This window comes from Eulemur rufifrons, chromosome 19 (assembly GCF_041146395.1).
Source record: "Eulemur rufifrons isolate Redbay chromosome 19, OSU_ERuf_1, whole genome shotgun sequence".
In the NCBI taxonomy this organism is placed as follows: domain Eukaryota; kingdom Metazoa; phylum Chordata; class Mammalia; order Primates; family Lemuridae; genus Eulemur; species Eulemur rufifrons.
In genome coordinates, this window is record NC_091001.1 from 96,182,441 (window position 1) to 96,208,459 (window position 26,019).

At 37.9% G+C, this 26,019-nt stretch overlaps 1 protein-coding gene across 1 annotated transcript in view; it reads right to left on the minus strand.

The window, feature by feature from the left end:
* Nucleotides 1–26,019, minus strand: part of RAB10 (RAB10, member RAS oncogene family) — an 80,287-nt gene that overhangs the window by 13,101 nt on the left and 41,167 nt on the right. The window contains exon 3 of the mRNA XM_069495171.1: nucleotides 9,455–9,593. Within this exon, the coding sequence (XP_069351272.1) occupies nucleotides 9,455–9,593 (139 nt within the window). The remainder of the gene's footprint in view (nucleotides 1–9,454; nucleotides 9,594–26,019) is intronic.

A 26,019-nucleotide genomic window follows, 5' to 3' on the forward strand; every position in this document is an offset into this window, starting at 1 on the left:
GGTTTGTTTTTCAAATTGTTGCAAATCTCCAAAAATTTTTTCAATGGATTTATTTTTTAAAATCCACATATAGGCCAGGCTCAGCGGCTCATGCCTGTAATCCCAGCACTTTGGGAGGCCAAGGTGGCCTAGAATCACTTGAAACCACGAGTTCCAGACCAGCCTGGGCAACACAGCACAGACTCTGTCTCTACAAAAAATTTAAAAAATTAGTCGGGCTTGGTGGTACTCACTTGCAGTCCCAGCTACTCAGCAGGCTGAGGCGGGAGGACTGCTTGAGCCCAGAAGGTCAAGGCTGCAGTGAGCTATGATCATGCCACTGCACTCCAGCCTGGGTGACCCATGCAATTCAAACCCATGTTGTTCAAGGGTCAACAGTAGTTTGAGAGGGGGCAAAAAGAAAAGGTGAGGTACCTCTTTATGTAGGGGGAAATACCCTTAACAGAATCACAAGCTTAAAAAAAGAAAAGAAATTACACAATGTTTTACAAAGAAACTCCCTATTTAGGGATTCCATGGTCTCACCTGAATTTAGTGCCTCTTAATTTATGTTACCATTAAAACATGGGCAACTTGGTAAATATCCAGTAATAAGCAACAATATACTAGGTGCTCCTAAAACTCTGCAATGTGCTAAGTATCAGTAAGAGGCAGTCTTATCTTGGAATCTATGGACAGACTTCAGGAACTTCAAGAATTCCAAGTAATCACATATAAAACTTTTTGCGAGTCGTGTAAGTATATTGTTCTGATAAGAGTCTAAATTCCCATAGGGAATGAATAAACAAATAAGTTAATAAATTCTCAAAGTATAGGGGTCCATGACCCCCATAAAGTACAGGAGCATTGCTCTTTAAAGGCTCCCAGCCACTAAAATGTCAAATTATGAGTCACTTGTAATAACCTACCAAAACCCTAATTAATCACTACCAGACACACAAGTTGCCAGAGGCAGCTACATGAACCTTCACAATTTATCTAAGTCTGTAGCTTTATAGGCCACTATTCTACTAAGGATATCTGTAAGTTAAGGTGCAAGTGGGTCACTGGAAGGAAGCCAATAAATAAGTGATCTATAAAGTACAAAAAAGGTAAAATTACCTTAGATGTACATTTAAAGTATTAAGGTATTTAGAACCTTGTTTGAAAGAATTCATAAAGCCTTAGCAATTTGACCATCTATTTATAAGCTTCTATACCCCTGTAACCACACACATCAGTATTCTGGGGCTTGTGAGGAAACAAGTAAAATTCCTTATACATGTATGACATTTTAGAGCATGAACGCAATTCTAGCTCAAAAGGAGATCTGAAAGTAAGCCTGAAGAAAAAAGACCTCAGAGCCCTGAATAACACCTTAGAGCTTAAGTGTCAGTCCTAGAGCAGCAACATGTAAGACAGTGGTGATCACATCTTGGTATCAGTGCCTTTAGGTCCTGGCACAAATAAAATTGACTAGATTATACCCAGACTCCCTGTACAAGCTCCTCCTTCTACTCCCCTTACTCAGCCTTGGTTTCCTGGTGGGTATAAGAACCTCTTACTAAAAGGGGGCAGGGAAAACCATGATAATGGCAGGTCAGGCTGTCATTAAAACTATAGTATTGGTTGGGTTGGGTGGCTCACACTTTGGGAGGCTGAGACCAGAGGATCATTTGAACTGAGGAGTTCCAAACCAGCTTGGGCAACACAGCAAAACCTCATCTCTACAAAAAAAATTTTTTGAATTAGCCAGGTGTGGTGGCACACACCTGTAGCTACTTAGGAGGCTGAGGTGGGAGGATCACTTGAGCCCAGAAGTTCCAAGTTGCAATGAGCTGTGCTCTCACTACTATACTCTAGCCTTGGAAACAAAGACAGAGCCTGTCTCTTAAAACAAAAACAAAAACAAACACAAACAAACAAAAAACACCAACCCTTTTAGTATTGATCAAGAAGGATTCTTTCTATTTTGAATATTCCTTTCTCTTTAGAAATGGTATGTACACACCTTTTCATCTTTGAGGGGAAACTTGGAATTGCATTTGGACTGACCCAAGGCAGATTATATTTATTGTTAATTTTCATTAAGAAGTTAAAAGCCTCTCTTGTATTAATGATATAGAAGGAGCCAGTACCTCTCATGATGATTAACAACCTACAAACAAGGCACTGAGCTTTATAAAATGTTATGACATGGTAAAGTCTCATTACATTCCTAGCCAGATGTCATTTCCATCAGAAATGCTTTTCAAAATGATGTATTTTAGAAACACAGAACTGCCTTTATGCCTAAACCTGGCTCGTTAACTATGTATGCCCCATCTGTCTTAAAAATTCTAGGTCTCAGATATAGAAATTATGAACTATTATATATCCAGCAAGAACACATTTCTGGGTTCGTTAAGTAATAACACATTCCTATCAGTCTAGGAAACTTTCTCAGTGAATATTTTATGGGCTTAGATTTTCTTTGTTCCCACTTACAGTCCCTTTTACATAGTGCTAAAGCAGCAAGGCTAAGACCAGAAAAACACCTGCAATAAGCTTCTCTGAATAACAAACACAATAGCTAAAATAAAATAAAAGGTCAAAATAGTATTACACAGCTAAGATCATCCTTACATGGCAATCCTAACAATAAAAATCAAGCATGGTGAGGTTAAAGGAGGCTTCGCTCCTAAACCAGGAGACCACTAAAACAGTATGAAGAATGTACAGAACTTCTGTTTTCTTATGCCAACATGCATATTAATCTTTTTCATTCAGATACACAGAACTTGTGTTTACTACCACATCAGGCAAAAACTCATAAAGATTGGGAGATGCACCACACAAACATATCCATAAAGAGACGTATTATGCAGGCGGACACACATCTCTATCCATATAAAGTAATAAACCTAGACTGTAACTAGCTTTAGAAATGGCTAATTTCCCAAGGTACTAATACAGAGAGATAAGTTTAGATCAGAGGTTCTCAACTTCAACTACTGATATTTTGAACCAACATTCTCTTTGTCCTCCAGTTCTAACAACCAAAAATGTCTCCACACATTGCCAATTTTTCCTAGGGGGTAAAAAAAATCATCCCTGATTGAAACCCACTGGTTTAGATAAAGATCACTGTCCATCATTATTTTAAATAGAGACTCTAAATAAAGTAAACAGAGGTTTTTAAGTTTAATAATGAACCATGAAACCATTTGGAAGCCAATGCATGTTTCATAAGCATGAGTCTCCAAGTTCTTTTAATATACGAAGAGTAACAAGAGAACCTGCTACATTTTTTTTAAAGCACTACATTGTAAAAATTGGAGCTAAATGAATCTTTTTTATTTTATATATATATTTTTTTAGGGACTGCCAAAGTGCTAGCATTACAGGCATGAGTCACCGTGCCTGGCCAAGAACATCTTCTTGTACAACATATTAGAGAAAGAACCTGAGACTGGGTTTCCTAAAAGTCTTTGGTCTGAAGCACCTTTCCATAAATATTCCCACAGCCAAAGCACTTATGTTCCCCGAATAACAAAAGTAAAGTAAGAGATTTGATTTGTCTTATCTTTTTTTTATTCTTTTTCCTTCTTACTGAGCAAATTCTCAGGTTAATGTGGCTAGTGATTCATCTTAAATTTGAATCTATTATACTCTTTCTACCCTTATCTGGGTAACTTCTACTCATCTCTTCAGGTCTCGGTTTAAATGTCATTCCCCTCACCTCCCACACAATGTTACGTACTTATTTCATTTACACGCTAACAAAAGTATTTGGTACTTCCTAAAACACTCATCCCATCAGTGTTCCTTGATACAAAGTTTCGTGGTAAAAGATGTCAACAACTTTCAAAACGCTATGTAGTATAACTCCCCTCGTGGATATTCACAATACACCAAAGCATACAAAAGGATCAGAAATCACATAATAAAAAGACCTGTTTAACTTATTTGTCCACAGAACCCTTCATGCCAACACCACTAAAATGTAGAATATAATTCAGAAAACACAGAATGAAAAGTATGTAAGCAAGGTCATGTTACTATTAACAAAAAGCCTCAGGACTGGGATTCTATCAGTGACTCCTTATCTCTATTATTCCAAGGCAATGAAAACTTGTATTTGCCTCCTTTTGCTAAAGAGATACAAAGACAGGTGCTGTGGCATACACCTGTAGTCCCAGCTACTTGGGAGGCTGAGGAAGGAGGATTGCTGGAGCCCAGGAGTTCAAGGCCAGCTCGGGCAACTTGGTGAGATCCCTGTCTCTTAAAAAAAAAAAAAAAGAAAAAAAAGAAAGAAAAGAAAAGAACAAGAAAAAGAAAGAGGGGGGAGGGGAGGGGAAAAGGAAAAGGAAAGCAGTCATCCCTTGAGATGGGTTCTAGGACACCCCTTGTACTTTATTCCAAAATCTGTGCATACTCAAGTCCTATAGGCAGCCCTGTGTAACTTGAGTATACATGTAAGTGGGTTTCCTATAGGTGGGTTTCAAATCTTGTGAATACTATATTTTCAATCCATATTTGGTTGAAAATATCCCATGTATAAGTGGACCCATGTAGTTCACACCTATGTTCAAGGATCAATTGTAATTGTAAAGCAAGGTATTAAAACTCCATTCAGTGTTTTTAAAAATAATACTTTTATTGAGACATAACTGACACACAACGCAGTTCAACTGTCACTACTATGGAATTTTAGAATATTTTCATCACCCCCCAAAAAACCTGTACCTGTAGCAGCCATTCCTCCTTCACCCCATTGTCTCCAGCCTCTGGCAACCATGAATCTACTTTCTATCTCTATGAATTTGTCAACTTGTGGCATTTCATTTAAGAGGAATTATAATAAATGGCCTTTTATGTCTGGCTTCTTTTGCCATGTTTTCAAGGGTTGCCCACATTGTACCATGTATCAGTATTTCATTCCTTTTTATGGCTGAATAATATTCCATTGTATGAATATACCACATTTTACTTATCTGTTCATCAGTTGATGGACATTTGGGTTGTTTCTACTTTTTGGCTATCATGACTAATGCTGCTATAAACATTTGTGTACACTTTTTATATGAACATGTTTTCAACTTCTCTTGGGTACATATTGAGGAACAGAACTGTTGGGTCAGATGATTAACTCCCTCTATGTCTAACATTTTGAGGAACTATCAACTGCATTCCAAAGCAGCTGCATCATTTTATAATCCTCCTAGCAACATATGAAGGTTACATACAATTCCACCACATCTTTACCAACACTAGCTATTGTCTGTGCTTTTCATTAAGGCCATCCTTGTGGGTATGACATGGTGTGTCACTAATATTCTGATTTGTAGTTTCCTAATGACTAATGCTGATGAGCATCTTTTCATGGGCTTATCGGCTACTTGTATATCTTCTTTAAATTTTTATTCTTGAGTTATAAGAGTTCTTATGTTCTGCATAAACAAGTCCATTATCAAATACATGACCTGCAAATATTTTCTTCCATTCTGTGGGTCAGCTTTTTACTTTCTAAATGGTAGAAAACCTTCAAAGCACAAAAGTTTTAAATTTGATGTAGCCCAATTTAATTATTTTTTTCTTTTGCCACTTCTGCTTTTGGTAACATATCTAAGAAACCACCGTCTAATTCGAGGTCAGAAAGATTGATTCCTATGTGTTCTTCTAAGACTTTTATGGCTTTATATCTTACATTTAGGTCTATGATTCATTTTGAATTAACCTTTCTATATAGTATGAGGTAGGAGTCCGACTTCATTCTTTTGCATGGGGATATCCAGTTGTTCCAGGGACGATTTGTTAGAAAGATTGTTCTTTCCCCCCTAAATTGTCCTGGCAATCTTGTCAGAAGTCAACTGACCACAGATGTAAAGTCAGTACTATTCCACTGATCTTTATGTCTATCCCTACGCCAGTACCACTGCACACACACACACACACACACACACACACACATATATATATATTTTTTTCTTTAAAGAGGTAGTATCTCACTAAGCTACCCAGGCTGTACTACAGTGGTGGGATTAGAGCTCACTACAACCTCAAATGCCTGGGCTCAAGCAATCCTCCTTCCTCAGCCTCCCAAGTAGCCAGAACTACAGGCAAATGCTACCAGACCTGGCTGTTATTAAAAATTATATATATATATATATATATACACACACACACACACATATATGAGATGGGGTCTCGCTATGTTGCCAGGCTGATCTCATGGTGTCACGCAATCCTCCCAAAGTGAGCATCTGGCCTGGAATTGTATTCTTAATTTCACTTTTGCATTAGTCACTGCCAGTGTACAGAAATACAACTGATTTTTGTTTATTGATCTCATTTCCTGCAACCACACTGAACTCATTTATTAGTTCTAATAGTTTTATTGGTGTTATGTGTATGGATTCCTTAAGATTTTCTGTATATAAGGTAACATTATTTATAAATAGTTTTACTTTATTATCTGGATGCCTCTTTTTCTTTTGCCTAACTGCCAAAACCTAGCAGAACCTCCAGCATAATGTTGAACAGAGGTGGAGGGAGCAGACTTCCTTGCCATGTCCTTGATCGTAGGGGACAAATATAATGTTAACTGTGGGATTTTTTTGTATAAGTCCTTTATGGGATTAAGGAAGTTCTTTTCTATTCCTAGTTTGACTCCTCCCGACCCCACCACCACACCACACAGGGTTTTGCTCTGTTGTCCGGACTAGAGTGCAGTGATGTCATCATAGCTCACTGCAATCTGAAACTCCTGGGCTCAGGTGCCTCCTGTCTCAGCCTCCCCAGTAGCTGGGACTACAGATGTGTGCCACCATGCCCGGTTAATTTTTCTTTTTTGTAGAGATGGGTTCTCGCCACATTGCTCCAACTGGTGATAACTGTTTTAATAAGAGGGTGGTGAATTTTGTGACATTTTTTCTGTGTCTACTGAGATGATCATATAGTTTTTGTCCTTTTTAAATATGGTGTATTACACTGACTGATTCTGTATGTTGAATCACCCGTGCATTCCTGGGATATATTCCTCCTGACCATGTTATGTAATCCTTTTAAAAATATTACTGAACCGATCCAGCTTCTTTTTATTTAAAGTTTAATTTCTAAATCAAAGAGAAAATTTGGCAAAGCCAACCTCTTATATGGCAGAGAAACAGGATTTTCTGGTTTTTATGAGACAGAGTCTCACTATATTGCCCAGACTGGAGTGCAGTGGCTATTCACGGGCAAGATCATAGTGCATTCACTGCTGGCCTTGGAGCCCTGGGCTCAAGTGATCCTCCCACCTCAGCCTCCTGAGTAGCTGGGACTACAGGGACTTTCTTTTTTAATAACTGGATTTTATGTATCTTACTTTATGCTGGGAAACAAAAAGCCATCTAGTCTACCATGTCAAGTATATAATGTCTGTGGTACATTAAAAACACATATTTGGTCTTTGCCCCCAGTTCCTGGCACTGAGCTCCTAACTTCCCCAGTGATAGGAGTGTCTTTAGTTATTCATAATAAGCCCCTTTCTATCAAAACTGAGCTAATGAAGTGACTGATGGCAGGGCCCCTACCTAGTTCCACAACGGGGGCTAGTCCCTAAAGGAACCAACCATGTGATTAGAAGGTTGGAAATTTTAGCCCCACTCCCTGACCTCCCAGGAGGGGAAGGAGGCTAGAGATTAAGCTCAATCACCAGAAATCAATGATTTAATTAATCGTGCCTGAGTAATGGAACTTCAATTAAAACTCTGAAACAGCGAGGCTAGGGAAGCTTCCATGTTGGTGAACACATGAAGGTGCTGGGAGTGGGGGGTGATCCATCCAGAGACGACATGGAAGCCCTGCAACCCCACCTCACCAATGCCCATGCCTTGCATATACACCTCTTCCACTTGTCTGTTCCTGAGTTGTATCCTTTATAATAAAACTATAATCATAAGTATAGCACTTTCCTGAGTTCTATGAGTCACTCTTGCAAATTATCAAACACGAAGTGGGGTTGTGGGAACCGCAAATTTGTAGCCAACTTGGGTAGAATTGTGGGTATATGGGGAGCCAAGACTTGTGAATAGTGTCTGATGCTAACTCTGGGTGTTTAGTGTCAGAATAGGATTTATCCATAGGACACCAATTGATGCTGTAGAACCGGAGAAATGGTTGTTGTTGGAAAGGCACTGCAAATAAACTGCTCTAAAAAACTGCTCTTATTACACAGACTATTTGGTCAGAGCATAAAATAAAGGAGAAGGAAATTAAAATGAAGCCTTTCTTATTTTAAGATCTGTATATGTTTTACTAGTTATTAAACAATCAGCGGCTTCTCCTTGAACATTTATTCTACCAATGAAAAAGTAGTAATGAGTGAAAGGATGGCATTGCTAGTGAACCATGTAAGAGAAAAAAATCACTACACACAACGTCCCCTTTGTTTGCTTAACCAACTGTGACTTAACTTTTTAAGAGTTTGTTTCAACAACAATTGAAGAGTACTGAGCAGACAGAAAGGACACAGCCCTCTCCCACATATGCCCAGACCACATTCTAAGGAGACTTCTAAACTCAGTATAGCAGAGAAAAAACAACAACTGGCCCCTGTTATCATTCTACAATCATAAAAGCCCAAGCCACTTTTATTCAGGGCAGGCACTAGCACTTCTTTCTTTCTTTCCTGCCATCATGTCCTTCCCTCTCTTGGAAAGTAAAATAAACTTCTTGCTTCAAATCTATCCTAATCTTTGAGTTGAGAATTCTTTCTCAGTCTGTGCTATGAGTTCCCACCCTAACAACGAGCCCTTAGAATTACTACTATTAAAAGTATTATCTTGGGTCTTATAATATATTGGTTTAAGACTTGATCATCATGTACCAAGCCAAAACGTAATTTAAAGAGTTAGTCTTAATGAAATTTAAAGCCTAAAAGGAAGCAAGCAATAAGGCATGAAACATTCTAACAAGAAATCAACTATGCTATAGCACAGAAACAGACATGCTTTGATAACACAACTTTATAAAACTGACATCTTCACATGCAATGATGTGGCACTATTTTCTTGGTTAGGTTTTTATTATATTAGTATTCCATACATTCTAAAATGTCTAGAAGCAATATAATTTTTCTATAACTTATAAAAAAATTATCACAGGAAAGTTCATTCATTCATTCAATAAAAATTCACTGAGAAAGAATTCATTTAGAGAAAGGCAATGTAAAACCACTGGTAGCTTTTATTTGGTATCTTATAAGACGACTATATAGAATTTTTGGGTAATTTAGTAATTGCCTTTGATGGAATTCTAAATAGATTGCTCAAAAGTTTTTTAAAATGGTAAGCAAAGAATAACATTAACCTTTAAAAAGTAGAAATATCTCAATAATAATGACTTCAATAATAACAGTACATTATATCTGAAGATCAATTGAAATATTAATTCTTCCTAACCAAGCACACAAATGTGTGTTCATGAAAGGCTTATGAATTCTAGGTCTTACCTCGTCTATGTTTCTAAGCCATTTGCTGATGTTTTCAAAACTTTTACCATTGGTGATGTCATATACTAGCATGATACCCATTGCTCCTCTGTAATAGGAGGTTGTGATGGTGTGAAATCGTTCCTGGCCTGCTGTATCCCTGAAATAAACAGCCAATAATTTCTATTAAGCATTTTGATATCACTCCAGTCCACATAAAGGACAAAACAATAGAATAAATAGACGGAGATTAAAACCCACTATCTACCACAAAGCAAAACAGAACCAACACTCATTTAACTCTTAAACAGTAAACAATTATGGTTTTTCATAAAAATATATATAAGAACTTTTTAGTTGAAGGAAATTAATGACCTACCCATACTGGATGAAAATCTGAAAAGGAAAACAGTAGAAAGTGACACATAAAACTCTTGAAGATATTTAACAAATACCAGCAAGCACCATAAAAACTCTTCGAATTTCATTTTATTTAGTGATTTATAGTTTCACAATGTAATACAAAAGCACATGGAATTTTAGAACATTAAAGGATTACACCATAGTATAGCCACATAAACATTTAGAACTATTTTTAAAAAGTTGTAAAGATAACCGTATTTATAAATAACAAGACAGAAATATGTAAATAATAGTATTTTTCATTATTATTTAATGTCTTCAAGCCAAAGGTTTAAGATATATTTTGCTCCTGTAATTATATCCTCTCATTCACATCACTAATTTCTTCTACTTGTATGGATCATTCTCATTAGCTTACAAACATGTTTTTAGTATCTCCTATCCTTTTTTAAAAAGCAAAAATAAAAAAAATAAATAAAAATAAATAAATAATAAAAAAAATAAAAATAAACCCCACTCTTAACCCAACATCCCTCCAACTAACACTTCATTTCTCTGTTCCTCTTCCCAGCTAACATTTTTAAAACTTTTATTTTGAAATAATTGTAGCCTTACAGGAAGTTAAAAAATGATACAGAGAGGCCCTGGGTACCCTTCACCCAGTTTCCCCCCCCCCCCCCATGGCAACACCTTTACAAGACTGTACTATAGCACAACCAGGAAACCAATGCTGGTACTATCTACAGACCTTATTCAGATTTCACATTTTTTTCCAACATGCACATACAAATTCCCGTATGTATGTGTGTATATATATGTAGTTCTCTGCAATATTATCACAAGGATAAATTTGTGTAACCACCACCACAAACAAGATAGAGAACTCCTGCATCACCTCCCTGGTCCCACAGTTCCTAAACTCTGGCCAAAATCTGTTTTCCGTGTCCATAATTTTTTCATTTCCAGAATGTTACATAAACGGAATCAAGCAGGATACTACTTTTTGAAATTGGCATTTATCACTTTTTTCAGCATGGCACCTTTGAGATCCTCTCCAAATTGTTATATGTGATACTAATCTGTCCCATTTTATTTCTGAGTCATATTCTATGGCAGTGGTCCCCAACTTTTTGGCACCAGGGACCGGTTTCATAGAAGACAATTTTTCCATGTGGGAGTGGGAGGAGGTGGAGCTCAGGCAGTGATGGGAGCGATAGGAAGATGAAGCTTCACTTGCTCTCCCCTAGCTCATGTCCTGCTGTGCCCCACCTCCATTCCGAAGTTTCATGGAAGACAACTTTTCACAGATAGGGGGGTGGGTGTCGGTGGAGCTCTGTGGCCCAGTCCCTAATGGGTCACAGACCTGTACCAGTCCGTGGCCCAGGGATTGGGGACCAAAGTTCTATGGTATAGATATTCCACAATTGGTTTAATCATTCACCTATGGAAGGACATTTGAGTTGTTTCCAGTTTGGGGCTATTACAGATAAAATGCTAGAACATTCATGTACAGGTTTCTGAGTGGATGTAAGTTTTCATTTCTCTGGGAAAAATGCCCAGGAATGTTATTTATGGGTCACATGTTAAGTGTATACTTAACTTTGTAAGAAAATGCCAAACTTTCCCAGGGTGGCTGTGCCACTAGCAGTATATGAGAGATTCAGTGTCTCCACATCCTTACCAGCATTTGATGTTGTCACTATTTTTTTTTATTTTAGTTGTTCTAATAGGGCATATAGTGATATTTCATTATCATTTTAATTCATGTTTCCCTGTAGCTAAGATATTGAACATTTTTTCATGTGATTATTTGCCATCCACACATCCTCTCTAGTGAAGTATCTGTTTATGTCTTTTGTTCATTCATTAATTGGATCGTTTGCTTTTTCACTGTTGACTTTTCAGAGTTCTTTTCATATGTAAGTCCTTTGTCAGATAAGTATGGTTTGCAAATATTTTCTCCAAGTCTGTAACTAATGTTTTCATTCTCTTGACGAGGTATTTTGTAGAGTGAAAGCTTTTAATTTTGTTGAAGCCCAATTAATTTATTGATTTTTTTTCTTTTATGGATCATGTTTTTAGTGTCACGTCCTAGGAACTCTTTACCCAGTTTTACTTAGGTCCCAAAGATTTTCTCCTACATTTTCTAAAAAATGGTTTTATTATAGTTTTATTAAATTGATGATATATTTTGAGTTAACTTTGGTACAAAATGTGAATTTTAAGTAGGTTTTGCCTATGGATGTCCAATTGCTCCAGGATCATTGTCAAAATATGTAGGTCACAGTTCAATGTATGGGTTCTTTATTCTGTTCCAATGCCCTATGTGTCTAGATCTCCACTACCATACTTGTGTTGGTTTACTGTAGCTAAATAAAAAGTCTTAAAACCAGGAACACTGATTCTTCCCATTTATTTTACTTTGTCAAAATTGTTTTAGATATCCTAGCCTTTCCATATAAATTTTCAGATAAGCCTGCCTACACTTACAAAAAAATCTTCCCAGCAAACTTCTTTAAAGAGTTGTCTCTAGTTACTGTTTCCCCACATTCATTCTTCAAACTTTCTAATTGGACTGCTATTATTAAACATCCTACCAAAACTCCCCTTCAAAAGGTCTCCAATAACATTCTGGGTATCAAATCCAATAGTTACTTCCCTTTTTACAAACAGTCCTGCATTTCTTAACAATAGGGATATGTTCTGAGAAATGCATCATTAGGCAGTTTCAAGCTGGTGCGAACACCATAGAATGTACTTACATCAAACCTAGATGGTATAGCCTACTACACACCCAGACTATATGGTATAGCCTATCACTCCTTGGCCACAAACCTGGACAGCGTGTAACAGGCAACTGTAATACAATGATACTATCTGCGTATCTAACCATATCTAAACATAGAAAATGTACCGTAAAAATACATTATTATAATCTTATGGGACCACCATCATATATTCAGGAGGTCACTGACCAAAAACATCATTATATGGTACATGATTGTATCTTAATCACTAAGCAGGACTCCACACACAGTTTGACCATATACTCTTTTTGAAACATTTTATTCTCATGACTTCAGATACCACGTGTTTCTGTTATTCTAGGTCATCAGCTACTCATTCACAGTACCTTTTGTTGGCATTCTAAGATTCAGAGATGATAGGCTACATTCTCCACACAGTAGCCAGAGTAATCTTTAAACATATATTTGATCATATATTTCTAATTAAAACTTCCAACAGCTTCACAATGGGGAAAAATTGTGAATATCCCCATGTAAAAAAAAATGACACTGGAACCCCACCCCATACCATATATAAAAATTAACTCAAAACAGATTTAAGACCTAAATGTGGCCGGGTGAGGTGGCTCACGCCTGTAATCCTAACACTCTGGGAGGCCGAGGTGGGAGGATCGCTCGAGGTCAGGAGTTCGAGACCAGCCTAAGCAAGAGCGAGACCCCGTCTCTACTAAAAATAGAAAGAAATTATCTGGCCAACTAAAAATATATATAGAAAAAATTAGCCGGGCATGGTGGCACATGCCTGTAGTCCCAGCTACTCAGGAGGCTGAGACAGTAGGATCACTTAAGCCCAGGAGTTTGAGATTGCTGTGAGCTAGGCTGACACCATGGCACTCACTCTAGCCTGGGCAACAGAGCGAGACTCTGTCTCAAAAAAAAAAAAAAAAAAAGACCTAAATGTAAGAGGTAAAACTATAAAAACTCTGAGAAGAAAACACAGGAGGACATCTTCATGATCTTGGATTTAACAACTGTCTATTAGACATGTCACCAAACCACAAGCAACAGAAGAAAATGTTTAAATGGTTAGGTTAAATGGACTTCATCAAAATTAAAAACTTGTATTTCAACGGGCATTCAAGACAGTGAGAAGACAACCCACAGGATAAAAGAAATAATTTGCAACTCATGCATTTGATAAGGGACTTGTGTATGTAGAATATATAAAGAACTCATACAACTTAACAATAAAAGGACAAATGACCAAACTTAAAAACAGGCAAAAGATCTAAATAGACATTTCTCCAAAGAAGGTATACAAATGGCCAACGAGCACATAAGCAGCACCTCAATGTCATAGTCATTAGTGAAATGCAAATCACCTACCCATCAGTAAACAGATGGCTATAATCAAAGATAAGGATGTAGACAAATTGGAACCCTCATATACTGTTGGTAGCAATGTAATATGATGCAGTCACTTTGGAAAACAGTGCAGTAGCTCCTCAAAACATTAAACATACAGCTACCACATGATCCAGCAATTCTACTTCTAAGTACATAAACAAGAGAAATGAAAACGTACATCTACACAAAAATTTAAACAGAAATGTTCACAGCAACATTATTCATAATAGCCAAAACATGGAAACAACCCAAATCTCCATCAATTGATGAATGGATAAATAAAATGTGGTATAGCCATACAGTGGAATATTATTCAGCCATAAAAAGGAATGATGTACTGACATGGACCAACCTTGATAACATTATGCTAAGCTAAAGAAAACAGTCACAAAAGACCATATATTAATGATTCCATATATATGAAATGTCCAGAATAGGAAAATCTATAGAGACAGAAAATAGATTAGTGGTTACCCTGGCCAGGGAGTTAGGAGGACGGAGAGTGAAGAGTATGGGGTTTCTTTTTAGGGGAGATAAAAATGTTCTACAACTGTGATGACTGTTGTATGACTGTCGTACAACAACCTTGTGAATATACCAAAAACCATTAAATCATATACTTTAAATGAGTAAATTGTATGGCATGTGAATTACATCTCAGTAAAGCCATTACAAAATAAACTAAAACGTGGCCAGGCAAAAAAAAAAAAAAAAAAAAAACACCTTCTGCTGTGAGCTAGGCTGACGCCACGGCACTCACTCTAGCCCGGGCAACAGAGTGAGACTCTGTCTCAAAAAATAAAATAAAATAAAATAAAAAAACAATAAAAAAAAACAAAACAAAAAAAACACCTTCCAATGGCAACTCGTTATAACCAGAATCAATTACAAGCTCTTTATCCTAGGCTTTACAAAGCCTTACAGGGTTTATACCTTTTCCAGCTTCCATCAATTTGAAGCACTCTTTCCCTTAAACCACTGGAGCCACGTTTTTTATGTCCCTAAATTCACAAGCTTGTCCACTGCCTGTATTCTATTGGCTCCTCAATTTTTTCATATTTTGAACGAGCTTATTAGCATGTTCATACATCTGCCATCTATCCATGAATTCAAATATTTACTAAGTGTCTACTATGTGCTAGGCATTATGCAAGAATGCACACAGAACATGGGTTTGGAGTCAAACTCAAGTTTATTCTTAGGTTCTATTCCTCCTCCTAGCTGGTTGGCCTTTGGAGGTACCTTAACCTCCTTCGACCTTAGTTTTTTCATTTATAAACAATTAGGAGGGGCCAGGCACAGTGGCTCACGCCTGTAATCCTAGCACTCTGGGAGGCCGAGGCGGGCGGATTGTCTGAGCTCAAGAGTTCAAGACCAGTCTGAGCAAGAGCGAGACCCCCATCTCTACTAAAAATAGAAAGAAATTATCTGGACAACTAAAAACATACAGAAAAATTAGCCGGGCATGGTGGTGCATGCCTGTAGTCCCAGCTACTCGGGAGGCTGAGGCAGAAGGATTGCTTGAGTCCAGGAGTTTGAGGTTGCTGTGAGCTAGGCTGACACCATGGCACTCTAGCCCGGGCAACAGAGTGAGACTGTCTCAAAAAAAAAAAAACACAAACAAACCAATTAGGAGGGTTAACAAACAATTAGGTGGGATATTTTCCATAAAAATATGCAAAGATGTAATGATGTCACTAGACTGAAAATTTAATTCCATGTTTTTAAGATGTTTTAACAATGCTCTAAGTCAAAACCATCTTTATAGATTTATAGATGCTCTAATGTATTAAGAGCTCTCTCAAGTTATTTTACTTATTTACTTTTTTAAGTCTTACTCTGTCACCCAGGCTGGAGTGCAGAGGCATGATAATAGCTCACCATAACCTTGAATTCCTGGGCTCAAGTGATCCCCCTGCCTCAGCCTCTCAAAGTGCCAGGATTACAGGCATGAGCCACTGCGCCTGGCCTCACGTTAACATTTATCTGTGCTTAAGCAGTACGTAAAGCTGCCTCACAAGGAAAAAACTTAGCTTTGCCCGTAGCTTTATTTCTGTAAGATAAAATAAAATGGTTTTTCATTTAGCTAAGCAAAAGACTTGGTTGAGCTTTTCAATTTTCTTTTTTTTTTTTTTTTTGAGACAGAGTCTCACTCTGTTGCCCGGGCTAGAGTGAGTGCCGTGGCGTCAGTCTAGCTCACAGCAACCTCAAACTCCTGGGCTTAAGCGATCCTACTGCCTCAGCCTCCCGAGTAGCTGGGACTACAGGCATGCACCACCATGCCCGGCTAATTTTTTGTATATATATATTTTAGTTGTCCATATAATTTCTTTCTATTTTTAGTAGAGACGGGGTCTCACTCTTGCTCAGGCTGGTCTCGAACTCCTGAGCTCGAGCGATCCACCCGCCTCGGCCTCCCAGAGTGCTAGGATTACAGGCGTGAGCCACCGCGCCCGGCCGAGCTTTTCAATTTTCTTAAAAAAAATATCAGACCTCTCACTTGCTCATTTCATCTCAAAGTATATAAATCTGCCTTTTAAAATAAAGGAAAAAATCCCATTTTCTCATTCTACAAGAAATTATTGAGCAAATACTATATGCTAGGTAATATTTTAGGAACTAAAGGTAAAATCGTAAACAAAACAAAAATTCCTGCCTTAACAGACTTTACACACTACTGAGGAGAGACAACAAATAAATAAAATATGGAATGTCAGAAGATAAATGCCAAGGAGACAAAAAGTAAAACAAGAAAAGAAATTAAGCCTTCTCCAAGAAAATACCAAATAGTGGATGCTGCCAGTGCTAATGGGAGGGCCTGAAGGCCCCAAAGTCCCTGGAATGGAGGCTTCAGCAGCAGCAACTAGGCTGGGTTGCAGCCAAGGCTTCAGGTCAAGGAGGCAAGGATAAGGACAAAGAGTAGGACTGTTCATTTTTCCTGGGGATATCCTCAAGGATGAGGATTTGAAGATTATGCCTATGCAAAAACAGAACTGCATTGGCCACTGGACCAGTTTCAAGGCATTTGTCACCATCAGGGATGACAACAGTCATGTCAGTCATGGGAGTTAACTGCTCCAAGATAGTAGTGATGGCCATCCACAGGGCCATGATCCCGGCCAAGCTCTCCATCATCCACGTGCAGTGAAGTTACTAGGAGAACAAGATCAGCAAGCCCTACAGTCCCTTGCAAGGTGACCACTGCAGCTCTGTGCTGGTGGCCACATCCCAGTCCCCAGCGGCACTGGCATCATCTCAGCCCGTGCCCAAGAAGCTGCTCCTGGTGGCTGGTATCAAAGACCACTATACTACTTAGCCAGGGGCTGTACTGCCACCCAGAGCAACTTAGCAAGGCCACCTTTGATGCCATCTCCAAGATCTACAGCTATCTTACCCCTGACATGTCTGGAAAGAGACCTTGTTCACTAAGTCTCCCTACCAGGAATTCACTGACCACCCTGTAAAGAACCATACCAGAGTCTCCATGCAGAGGACCCAAGCTCCAGCTGTGGCTACTATGTAGTGTTTCTATACAAGAAAAATAAATAAAGTGAATTAATTTGGTCTTTTTAAAAAGGCAGGTGGGGGGATTAGGGGCTGATGTTGGAGATGGGGTAAGCATTAGTGCAATTTCAAATAGGGGGTGAAGGAAGGTCTCATTGGGAAGATAAAGATAATAAGGATGTGAGCCACATAAACATATGGGAGAACAATGTTCCAAGAAGGAAGAACAAGTGCAAAAGGTCCTGAGGCAAAGTGTGAGGAACAAAAGGAGGTCATGTGGCTGGAATGAAGTAAGTGAGGGGAGACTAAGATAGGATCAAACAGGTATGCAGTAGGGAATGCAGATTCTGTAGGATCTTATAGTTTTCTAAGTCTTATAGTCCTGTGCAAGAACTTTGGCTTTTCCTCTGAGTGAGATGGAAGTCTTGTCAGAGGGTTCTGCGAAAAGAAATGACTTAACCTGGGTTTAAAGAGTCATTCTGTTTACTGTGTTGAAAATGGGTGTAGGAATGTATGGATGGTGCACACACAGGAGAAGTAGGAAGTTACGCAGTACCTATCCAAAAGACTGTCAAGAGAAACATCATTAAAAAAAAAACATCTAAGAGGTATGCTATCAATTCTTCTAGGTTTGATCCTTAAATCAGGTTAAACCACCAAGAGGCTAAACCGCACTCACACGTTTGTATTTATGTATTTATTTACATTCTCAAACCACAATTATCTCCATTACCTCTAATATTATGTCAATTTATTATTTATTAAGAATCATTACAAGAAGCAGCTTTATGATAATCTATTCTGTATTTGTTATAATCTGGTTTTCCCCTCAAGAACGTGGGTAGCCCTCCCCCTCCACTCCCGCTTTCCTGCCTTGGCTGCCAAGAAGTTTACAGGTAAATTTTATAAATTAGACAAAACAATGAGTTGTATATTTGTATCTTCCATTTTTCTCATTTCCAATTTCCTGTTTTATCTTTTATTAAACTTATACATTTAGTTACAAAGTGGCTCAAATCAAGTAGAAATGCTTTCATGAAAAAAATAAAGATTTGTCTCATTACAGCAGAAATAGCTTAATTCTCTTCTGAACTGGTAAAAAGAAGTGTACTATTTCTACCCTCTTACAGACAAGTTAAAGTTGCCTACTTAAAATCCAGGCTGGAAATGTACTTATCTAAGACACAGACTGTGCAGGAAGGACCTGGGCTTCAGGTAGTGCCTAACAACTATAGTGCAGGAGGCATAGGAAACTTTCATTTCAATTTTGTCATAATTAATAACCATTGAGAGAGACAATCTTCCACAGCACTCCACTATGAATGCCACTCGCAACACCTTCTAGCCACTTGCAACGCCTTCTAGCTATTATATGCTACCTTCTTCCCCATTCATTCACATTATACAATTAACAAATTATATATATACACTTTGATGTCAAATCTATGACTAAATTCTCCACCAAGAAAGAACACACTGCAAAAGATGCTACTTCGCTAAATCTACATCAACAGCACCTAGAAAAGGGGTTTTATATTATAATGCTGGTTAGTTATGAAATGTCAACATAAAAGATACCGAAATATTAATGGCCCCTCTGAAAAGAAAAGTAATCACTATTTATGTCCAGAGTAAGTTTGTTTTAATCCATGGCATTTTGCTCCCTCTGTTCTTTGATTTTTGTCTCCTTCATCTTCCAGAATCTCTTATACTCAGTTATTCTCCCTCTTTTTAATGTAATCTCCCCATTAAAATTTTTTAAAGCATTCTATATCCCATTTTCATTTACATATTTTAAACATGATTGTGTCTACTCCACATAAGGATTTGGCTTCTTGATCTCAAACTATCCTTTTCCTGGGTCCTGCCTGTATCTTCATTATACCAGCCTCTAACAATTGTTTAGACAATCAATAATATTTTAATCCAGGGAACATTGTCCTTGTCTCTGGGCTAACTGGCAACCCTTTGCCCTGGGCTAGAAAGAGCCACAGCTGCTTGATCGCTGGTCAAATTACAATAAGCAAAAGAAGGTGTTAAACATCTGAAGCACAATTAAAACATTGTACATATTCATAATGTCTTTTTATGTCACCATAATACACGTTTCTAAGACTACTTTCTTTTCTTTTTTATTCAGACCGGGTCTTGCTCTGTTGCCCAGACTGGAGTGTGGTGGCATCATCACAGCTCATTGCAACCCCAAACTTCTGGGCTCAACTGATTCTCTTGCCTCAACCTCCTCAATAGGCAGGAACAGGAGAGCACCACCATGCTTGGCTAATTTTTCTGGGTTTTTTTTTTGTTTGTTTTTTTTTTTTTGCAGAGACAGGGTCTCACTCTTGCTCAGGCTGGTCTCGAACTCCTGTCCTCAAGGAATCCTCCTGCCTCAGCCACCCAGAGTGCTGGGATTACAGGTGTGAGCCTCTAAGCCTGTTTTCAAAACTACTGTTTCCCTCTGCTGTTAAAATTTTTTTTCTTCCCAGCCTACTTAGTATAATCAAGATTCTGAAATTATAACCCAACAGAATTTTGCTTACATAAAATAATAGATATATAGCTGAGAAATATTGTGAAATACTAGTTTTCCCACTGGCATATCACAAAAGTAGTGATATGTTCCCAAGAAACAAAATTGTTTATTTCCTTAATTGTCAGTACCACACTCAGGGTTTGGGAAGCTGTGTACTCTGGCTGCTGTTAGGACAGTTACTTTTGGTGTGGACACTGACTGACAGCGCTGGAACAGACCAGAGGCAACATCAATCTGCTCTTCAAGGCGGACCCCCAATTTCACAACTTTGTGTGTTTTGGTAACATAATGAAGTTATTCCTTCCTTTATAAATTATGCCAAATTTATTTCACATGCCATGTTTTATTTTAAGAAGACCTGGATTTCCTCATAGATACACAATTTCTCTACACTCAAAATATCATAAGTTTAAATTATGGTTATCTTCATCCAAAAATACTTTTTCAAAAGTAAAAAGCCTGATACCTGCCCTCTCAGAGATTACACCGGTGGGGACAGGAACAAACAAGTAAATTAATATATAATCACAAATTGTGATAAATGCTAGCAAGGTAAATAGGGTGAAGTGATGGACAATGGGGTAAGAAAGAAGGAAGTAGTAATCTAGGTAAGAATGATCAGGGAGGTCCTCTCTATAGAGGTGAGGTTTAAGGTGAAAGGTCAAGTATGAATAGTAATCAACCAAAGTCATTCAGTCAACAACTATTTACCGAGCATCTTATTTTCCAGGTGTTGGTGGGGGGAATATAAGCATAAATCAGACAGATGGACCCCAACTCTAAAAAATCTTGTAGTTTAGTGCAGTAACAATAGGGACCATATTTTTTCAGTAAGTCCAGATACTGAAAAGTACAACAAAGATAAACTAGGAAAAATGTGATAGTGCCTGGAGAGACTGGGCTTCTTTAGAATGCAAGGCCTCTCAGAGGGTAACATGGAATTGAGAGTTGAATGAGAGAAGGCAACAGGGCAAAGATCTGATGAGAAGCATTCCAAGCATAAAGAACATTAAAAGTACAAAGGCCCTGAGATGGGAACATGCTTGGTATGCTAAAGGGAGGGGGAAAAGGTCACAGTAACTGGAGCAAAGCTAATGAGAGATGTGGTCAGAGGGGACAGCAGCCAGAACCCCCGAGTTTTCAAATTTCATTTCTGTTGAAATGGGAAGCCTCTGAAATGAAGTGGTACTTTAGAATACTCAGCCTAGCTATGGGGAGTAGGGGGGAAAGTGAAGGGGAGTTGTCCACAGAGCATGTACAAAAGCCCTAAGTTAGGAAAGAACTTGCCATGTTTATGGACTTGAAAGAAAATCAGTAAGGGCCGGAGACTATACAGAGTAGAGAGAGAGAGAACAGTACCAGATGAGGTCAGAAAGGTGCACAGGGGCGCACCCTGTAAACTGTGGTAAAGAATTTGGATTTGGAATTTAGATTTTGATTTGAAATGCAATGGAAGGTCAAAGGGACTATAAACTGGAAAAGGAGTAACAACCATGACCAGATTTATATTTGTGAATAGTTACTCTGGCTAATATGTGGAAAAAGTACTGGAAGAGGCAAAAGGTGAAGTAAGGGCCTATTAGGATATTAAGAACTTACTACAGGCCAGGTCCAGACTGTCTCAAAAAAAGAGGGGGGGAGGCTATTACAATAGTTCAAAAGAGGTAATGGTGGCTTGACTATAGAGGTAACAATGGAGATGGAGAATTATAGGTGGATTCCAGACTTATTTTGGAGAGAAAATCAACAGGGCTTACTAATGAATTAAATGTGGGGATTAAGGGATTGGGAAGAATCAAACATGAACCCCAAGCATCTGACACCTTACACAGGTAAGGCAACACCCCATGGCATCCTACCAAAGGGTAAGATGGTTAATTCTTCTACAAAATGAAACTACTAGTTTCAGGTAATTGAGTTGATATTAAATTTGCTGCTGGCATAAAATACAGATGTTGACAGTGGCAGACATTCCTGATCCCTATCCCCTCAAAAACAAAGAAAAGGCAAACTTGAAGTAACTTAACTATGGCTATTTTCCTGATCAGACCCACTACTCTATGGAAAATATAGGTATCAAAATCTACCATGGTGGAAACTTTCTGCAGATATGGGATTTTAAAGCTAAGCTGCTTCTCCATCACTCAAACAAGCTAATTTTAGTCCTAGATACATATGCCCTGGCCAGGGTGAAGACCCACCTCCAGCCTTAATCAATAGACTAAAAAGATTCCTGGAAAGAAAGCAAGACATGGGCTAGGCGCAGTGGCTAACGCCTGTAATCCTAGCACTCTGGGAGGCCGACAGAGGTGGGAGGATAGCTTGAGTTCAGGAGTTTAAGACCAGCCTGAGTAAGAGTGAGACCCCAACTCTACTAAAAATAGAAAAAATTAGCCAGGTGTCATGGCAGCCTGTAGTCCCAGCTACTCGGGAGGCTGAGGCAGGACTGCTTGAGCCCAGGAGTTTGAGGTTGCAGTGAGCTAGGCTGATGCCAAGGCACTCGCCTGGGCAACAGAGTAAGACTCCGTCTCCAAAAAAAAAAAAAAAAAAAAAAAAACACAAAGCTTTAGCACAGACTGAAGACAGCTTCCACGACTAATACCCAATTACAGAAGAGGAATTTTCATGCTATCACAACAATCTGAATGTTTTTATTTGAACTAGAGAGATACAAAAATCATTGTGATTTCTGGTAGTCACTAGAAGCAAAGCATTAAAATTGAAGACAAAGTGGGTTTTTTTTGTTGGTTTTTTTTTTTTTTTGAGACAGAGTCTCACTCTGTCACTGAGGGTAGAGTGTAGTGGTGTCATTGCAACTCACTACAACCTCAAACGCCTGAGCTCAAGTGATGCTCCTGCCTTAGCCTCCCCCGTAGCTACGACTACAGGCATTCGTTACAGGGCCTGGCTAATTTTTTCTATTTTTAGTAGAGAGGGGGTCTCACTCTTACCCAGGCTGATCTACAACTCCTAATCTCAAACTGTCCTCCTGACTCAGCCTCCCAGAGTGCTAGGATTATTATAGGCATGAGCCTCATCTCGCCCAGGCGTTTTGTTTTGTTTTTAAAGAGATGGAGTCTTGTTGTCCAAGCTGGAGTGCAACAGGAAGACAAAGTTCTGAATTTCAGTGTATCATAATGATTTATGGGCTTTTTCATAGCAAAAGGCTTCTTAAATTACTATTGATATCTCAGATCTCTTAATTAGTGGGTTAATACACGTAATACTCATAAAGAAGCTATATGGCTTCTTTCTCCCTGGAATGTTAGAATGTAGAAGCACTTTATCTCAGAGCAGTTCAATTAAAAATGTCTAAAAATTAAACAACTCCAAATTAGAAATATTACCATATCTGTGCTACACTTGAGTTTCATAGATACAGTAGAAACTTTTTATAGATTAATCTTGAAGGCCACACTAGAGGACTTACTGTTCCAAAAGAGCATCTTTTAAGGAAGGCTCCCTTTTTAAAAACAAGTGTTAGTTGTTTGTTACTATTTACTTCTAAAAGCTATGCCAATGATATCGGAGGGGGGAATACATGAATCTACAAGGTCAAAGAACAGAAAAGAAAGGTTGTGGAAAAGGGAGAGTAGATGGAAGAACAAGATAAATTTAGTAGGACAAAGGTTTTATGTATTACAGAAAGCAAAATATATCTGGAAAAAAGTATTGTTTTGTATACTTTGTTTCTGTTAAAAACATATTCACATATACATGCATATGTATACCTACCCAAAATGTAAAATGTATCTCTTACTGTCAAAAAAGTTTGAAAATTATTGGCATAAAGTGTACACAGAAGGGGATACAGTTGAGAAGAGAGCCAATCAGTATGGCAAGGCTTAGAACACAGGCCAATATGTAAGGCCACCAAGGTCAGGAATAAGACATGGAGCTTAAGGGGTGAAGGGGCATTGGCTGATATTCAAAATAATTAGTTGACAGCATTCCCTTGAGATCAGCTTTAATTATAATGAAACAGAGTATGAGCCACAGTTCATTTGCTGAGTTATTTCCCAGCTAACGTAGGTAAAAATCAATGATCATAAGTGGATTTTGCTTCAAAGAGAACTGCTAGTTTTAGGAAACACTTTAAAATATCTAAATTTTATTTAAATTTATATTAGATTTTAAAGATGTTACCAAGAAAGATAGTTCTGATTTACATGGTCAGGTAACGGAAACATTCTGGTTAAAAATATCCTACTTCTATTAAACTTCCTTTAAAAGGGAATACCTAATTTTTGTTTTTTGGGGGTTTTTTTTTGTTTTTTTTTTCTGGGACAGAGGACAGAGTCTCACTTTGTTGTCCGGGCTAGAGTGCCATGGTGTCAGCCTAGCTCACAGCAACCTCCAACTCCTGGGCTCAAGCAATCCAACTGCCTCAGCCTCCCGAGTAGCTGGGACTACAGGAATGTGCCACCATGCCCAGCTAATTTTTCTATATATATTTTTAGCTGTCCATATAATTTCTTTCTATTTTTAGTAGAAACAGGGTCTCGCCCTTGCTGACACTGGAGGAATACCTAATTTTTGAAACTGTCTTCTACTGGATTCTGGAACATTGTTATCTACTGATTCTCCTTCTAATTCTACAAGTTAGGCTTTGCAATCTTCTTTGCTAACTTCCTCCTCTGCTTATGCCCAAAATAAAATAATATTCTTAGGTTTCTAAAACTCATAATGGTGGACCCCAAAATAATAATAACTATGATTTACTAACATTAATTATGTGTCAGATACTGTTCTAAATGCTTTATATGTATCATTCATCCTTATAATCACCTTATGATAGGTCCTATTACTGTAAAAACCGAGATAACATGAATTCAGACTTAACACAATTGGTGGCTGGCAATAAAGAAAGAAAAATGATAGCCACTGGAAAAAGCAGCCAAAGCAAAATGCACTATTTACAGGAGGCAGTACAATAATTAAAAACACCACTCTGGAACCTACATTCTGAGCATGTATGTGTCCCAGCTCTGCCACTTATAGGCTCTAAGGCCTTCATTAAAATATTTCAAAATGTTTCTGTTTCATTATCTATAAAATAGAAATAATCCAAGAGAAAAGAAAGCATACACCTATACAAAGACTTGTAGCAGCTTTATGCTGAATGAGTAAACAAGTTGCATATATTAAAAATGGACCAGTACTCGCAATAAAAAGTAATGAACTTATTGATAATTTTGAAAATAATTATGGTGAATGAATAAGATGCCCCACCCCCCAAAAAAGCCAAAGAAAAAAGAACACACTATATGATTCCATTATATACAGTACTACAAAATGGAAAGTAGTCTATAGTAACAGAAAACAGAAAAGTGGCTGCCTGGGGACCAGGAATAGTGGGGAAGAAGCGATCACAAAGGATTACAAGGAGGCTTAAGGAAACTTTTGAGGTGATGGATTATAATATTCATTATCTTGACTGCGGTGATGGTTTTGTAAGTTTATACATAAGCCAAAACTTATCGACCTTTAAATATGTACAATTCATTATATGTCAGTTATACCTCAACAAAGATGTTTTTTAAAAAGGAATAACATATCTCACAGGGTCCCTGTTAATAATTAATGGGTTAATACCTACAATACTCATAAAACATAATATTCACTGAAAAATAATGCCATTATAATTTTAAAGTCTATGATTCAGACTTGAATACAGATTCAAAGTATTTTATTTTATTTCTGTGGGCAAAACCATGTACAAACTAATAAAAATAATGCCTACAAAAAGATAAAACACACTAAAGAAACTAAATATTTTAGCAAAGCATTGTGCTAAAACAAGCTTCACACAGATTATTTCACGTAATTCCTATGACAATTCTTTGAGATAGGCAGTATTACCTTCATTTTACATATAAAGATATAAGAGCCTAACAGTGAGTATGTAACTTGCCTGAGTTCATACACTAAGTGGAAAAAACTGAACAGCCAGATCTCATGGACTCCAAAGTCCACGACAATAGTTTTTTACGTCACTAAAAGGATTACTTGCTTTAGAAAGTGAAGTCTCA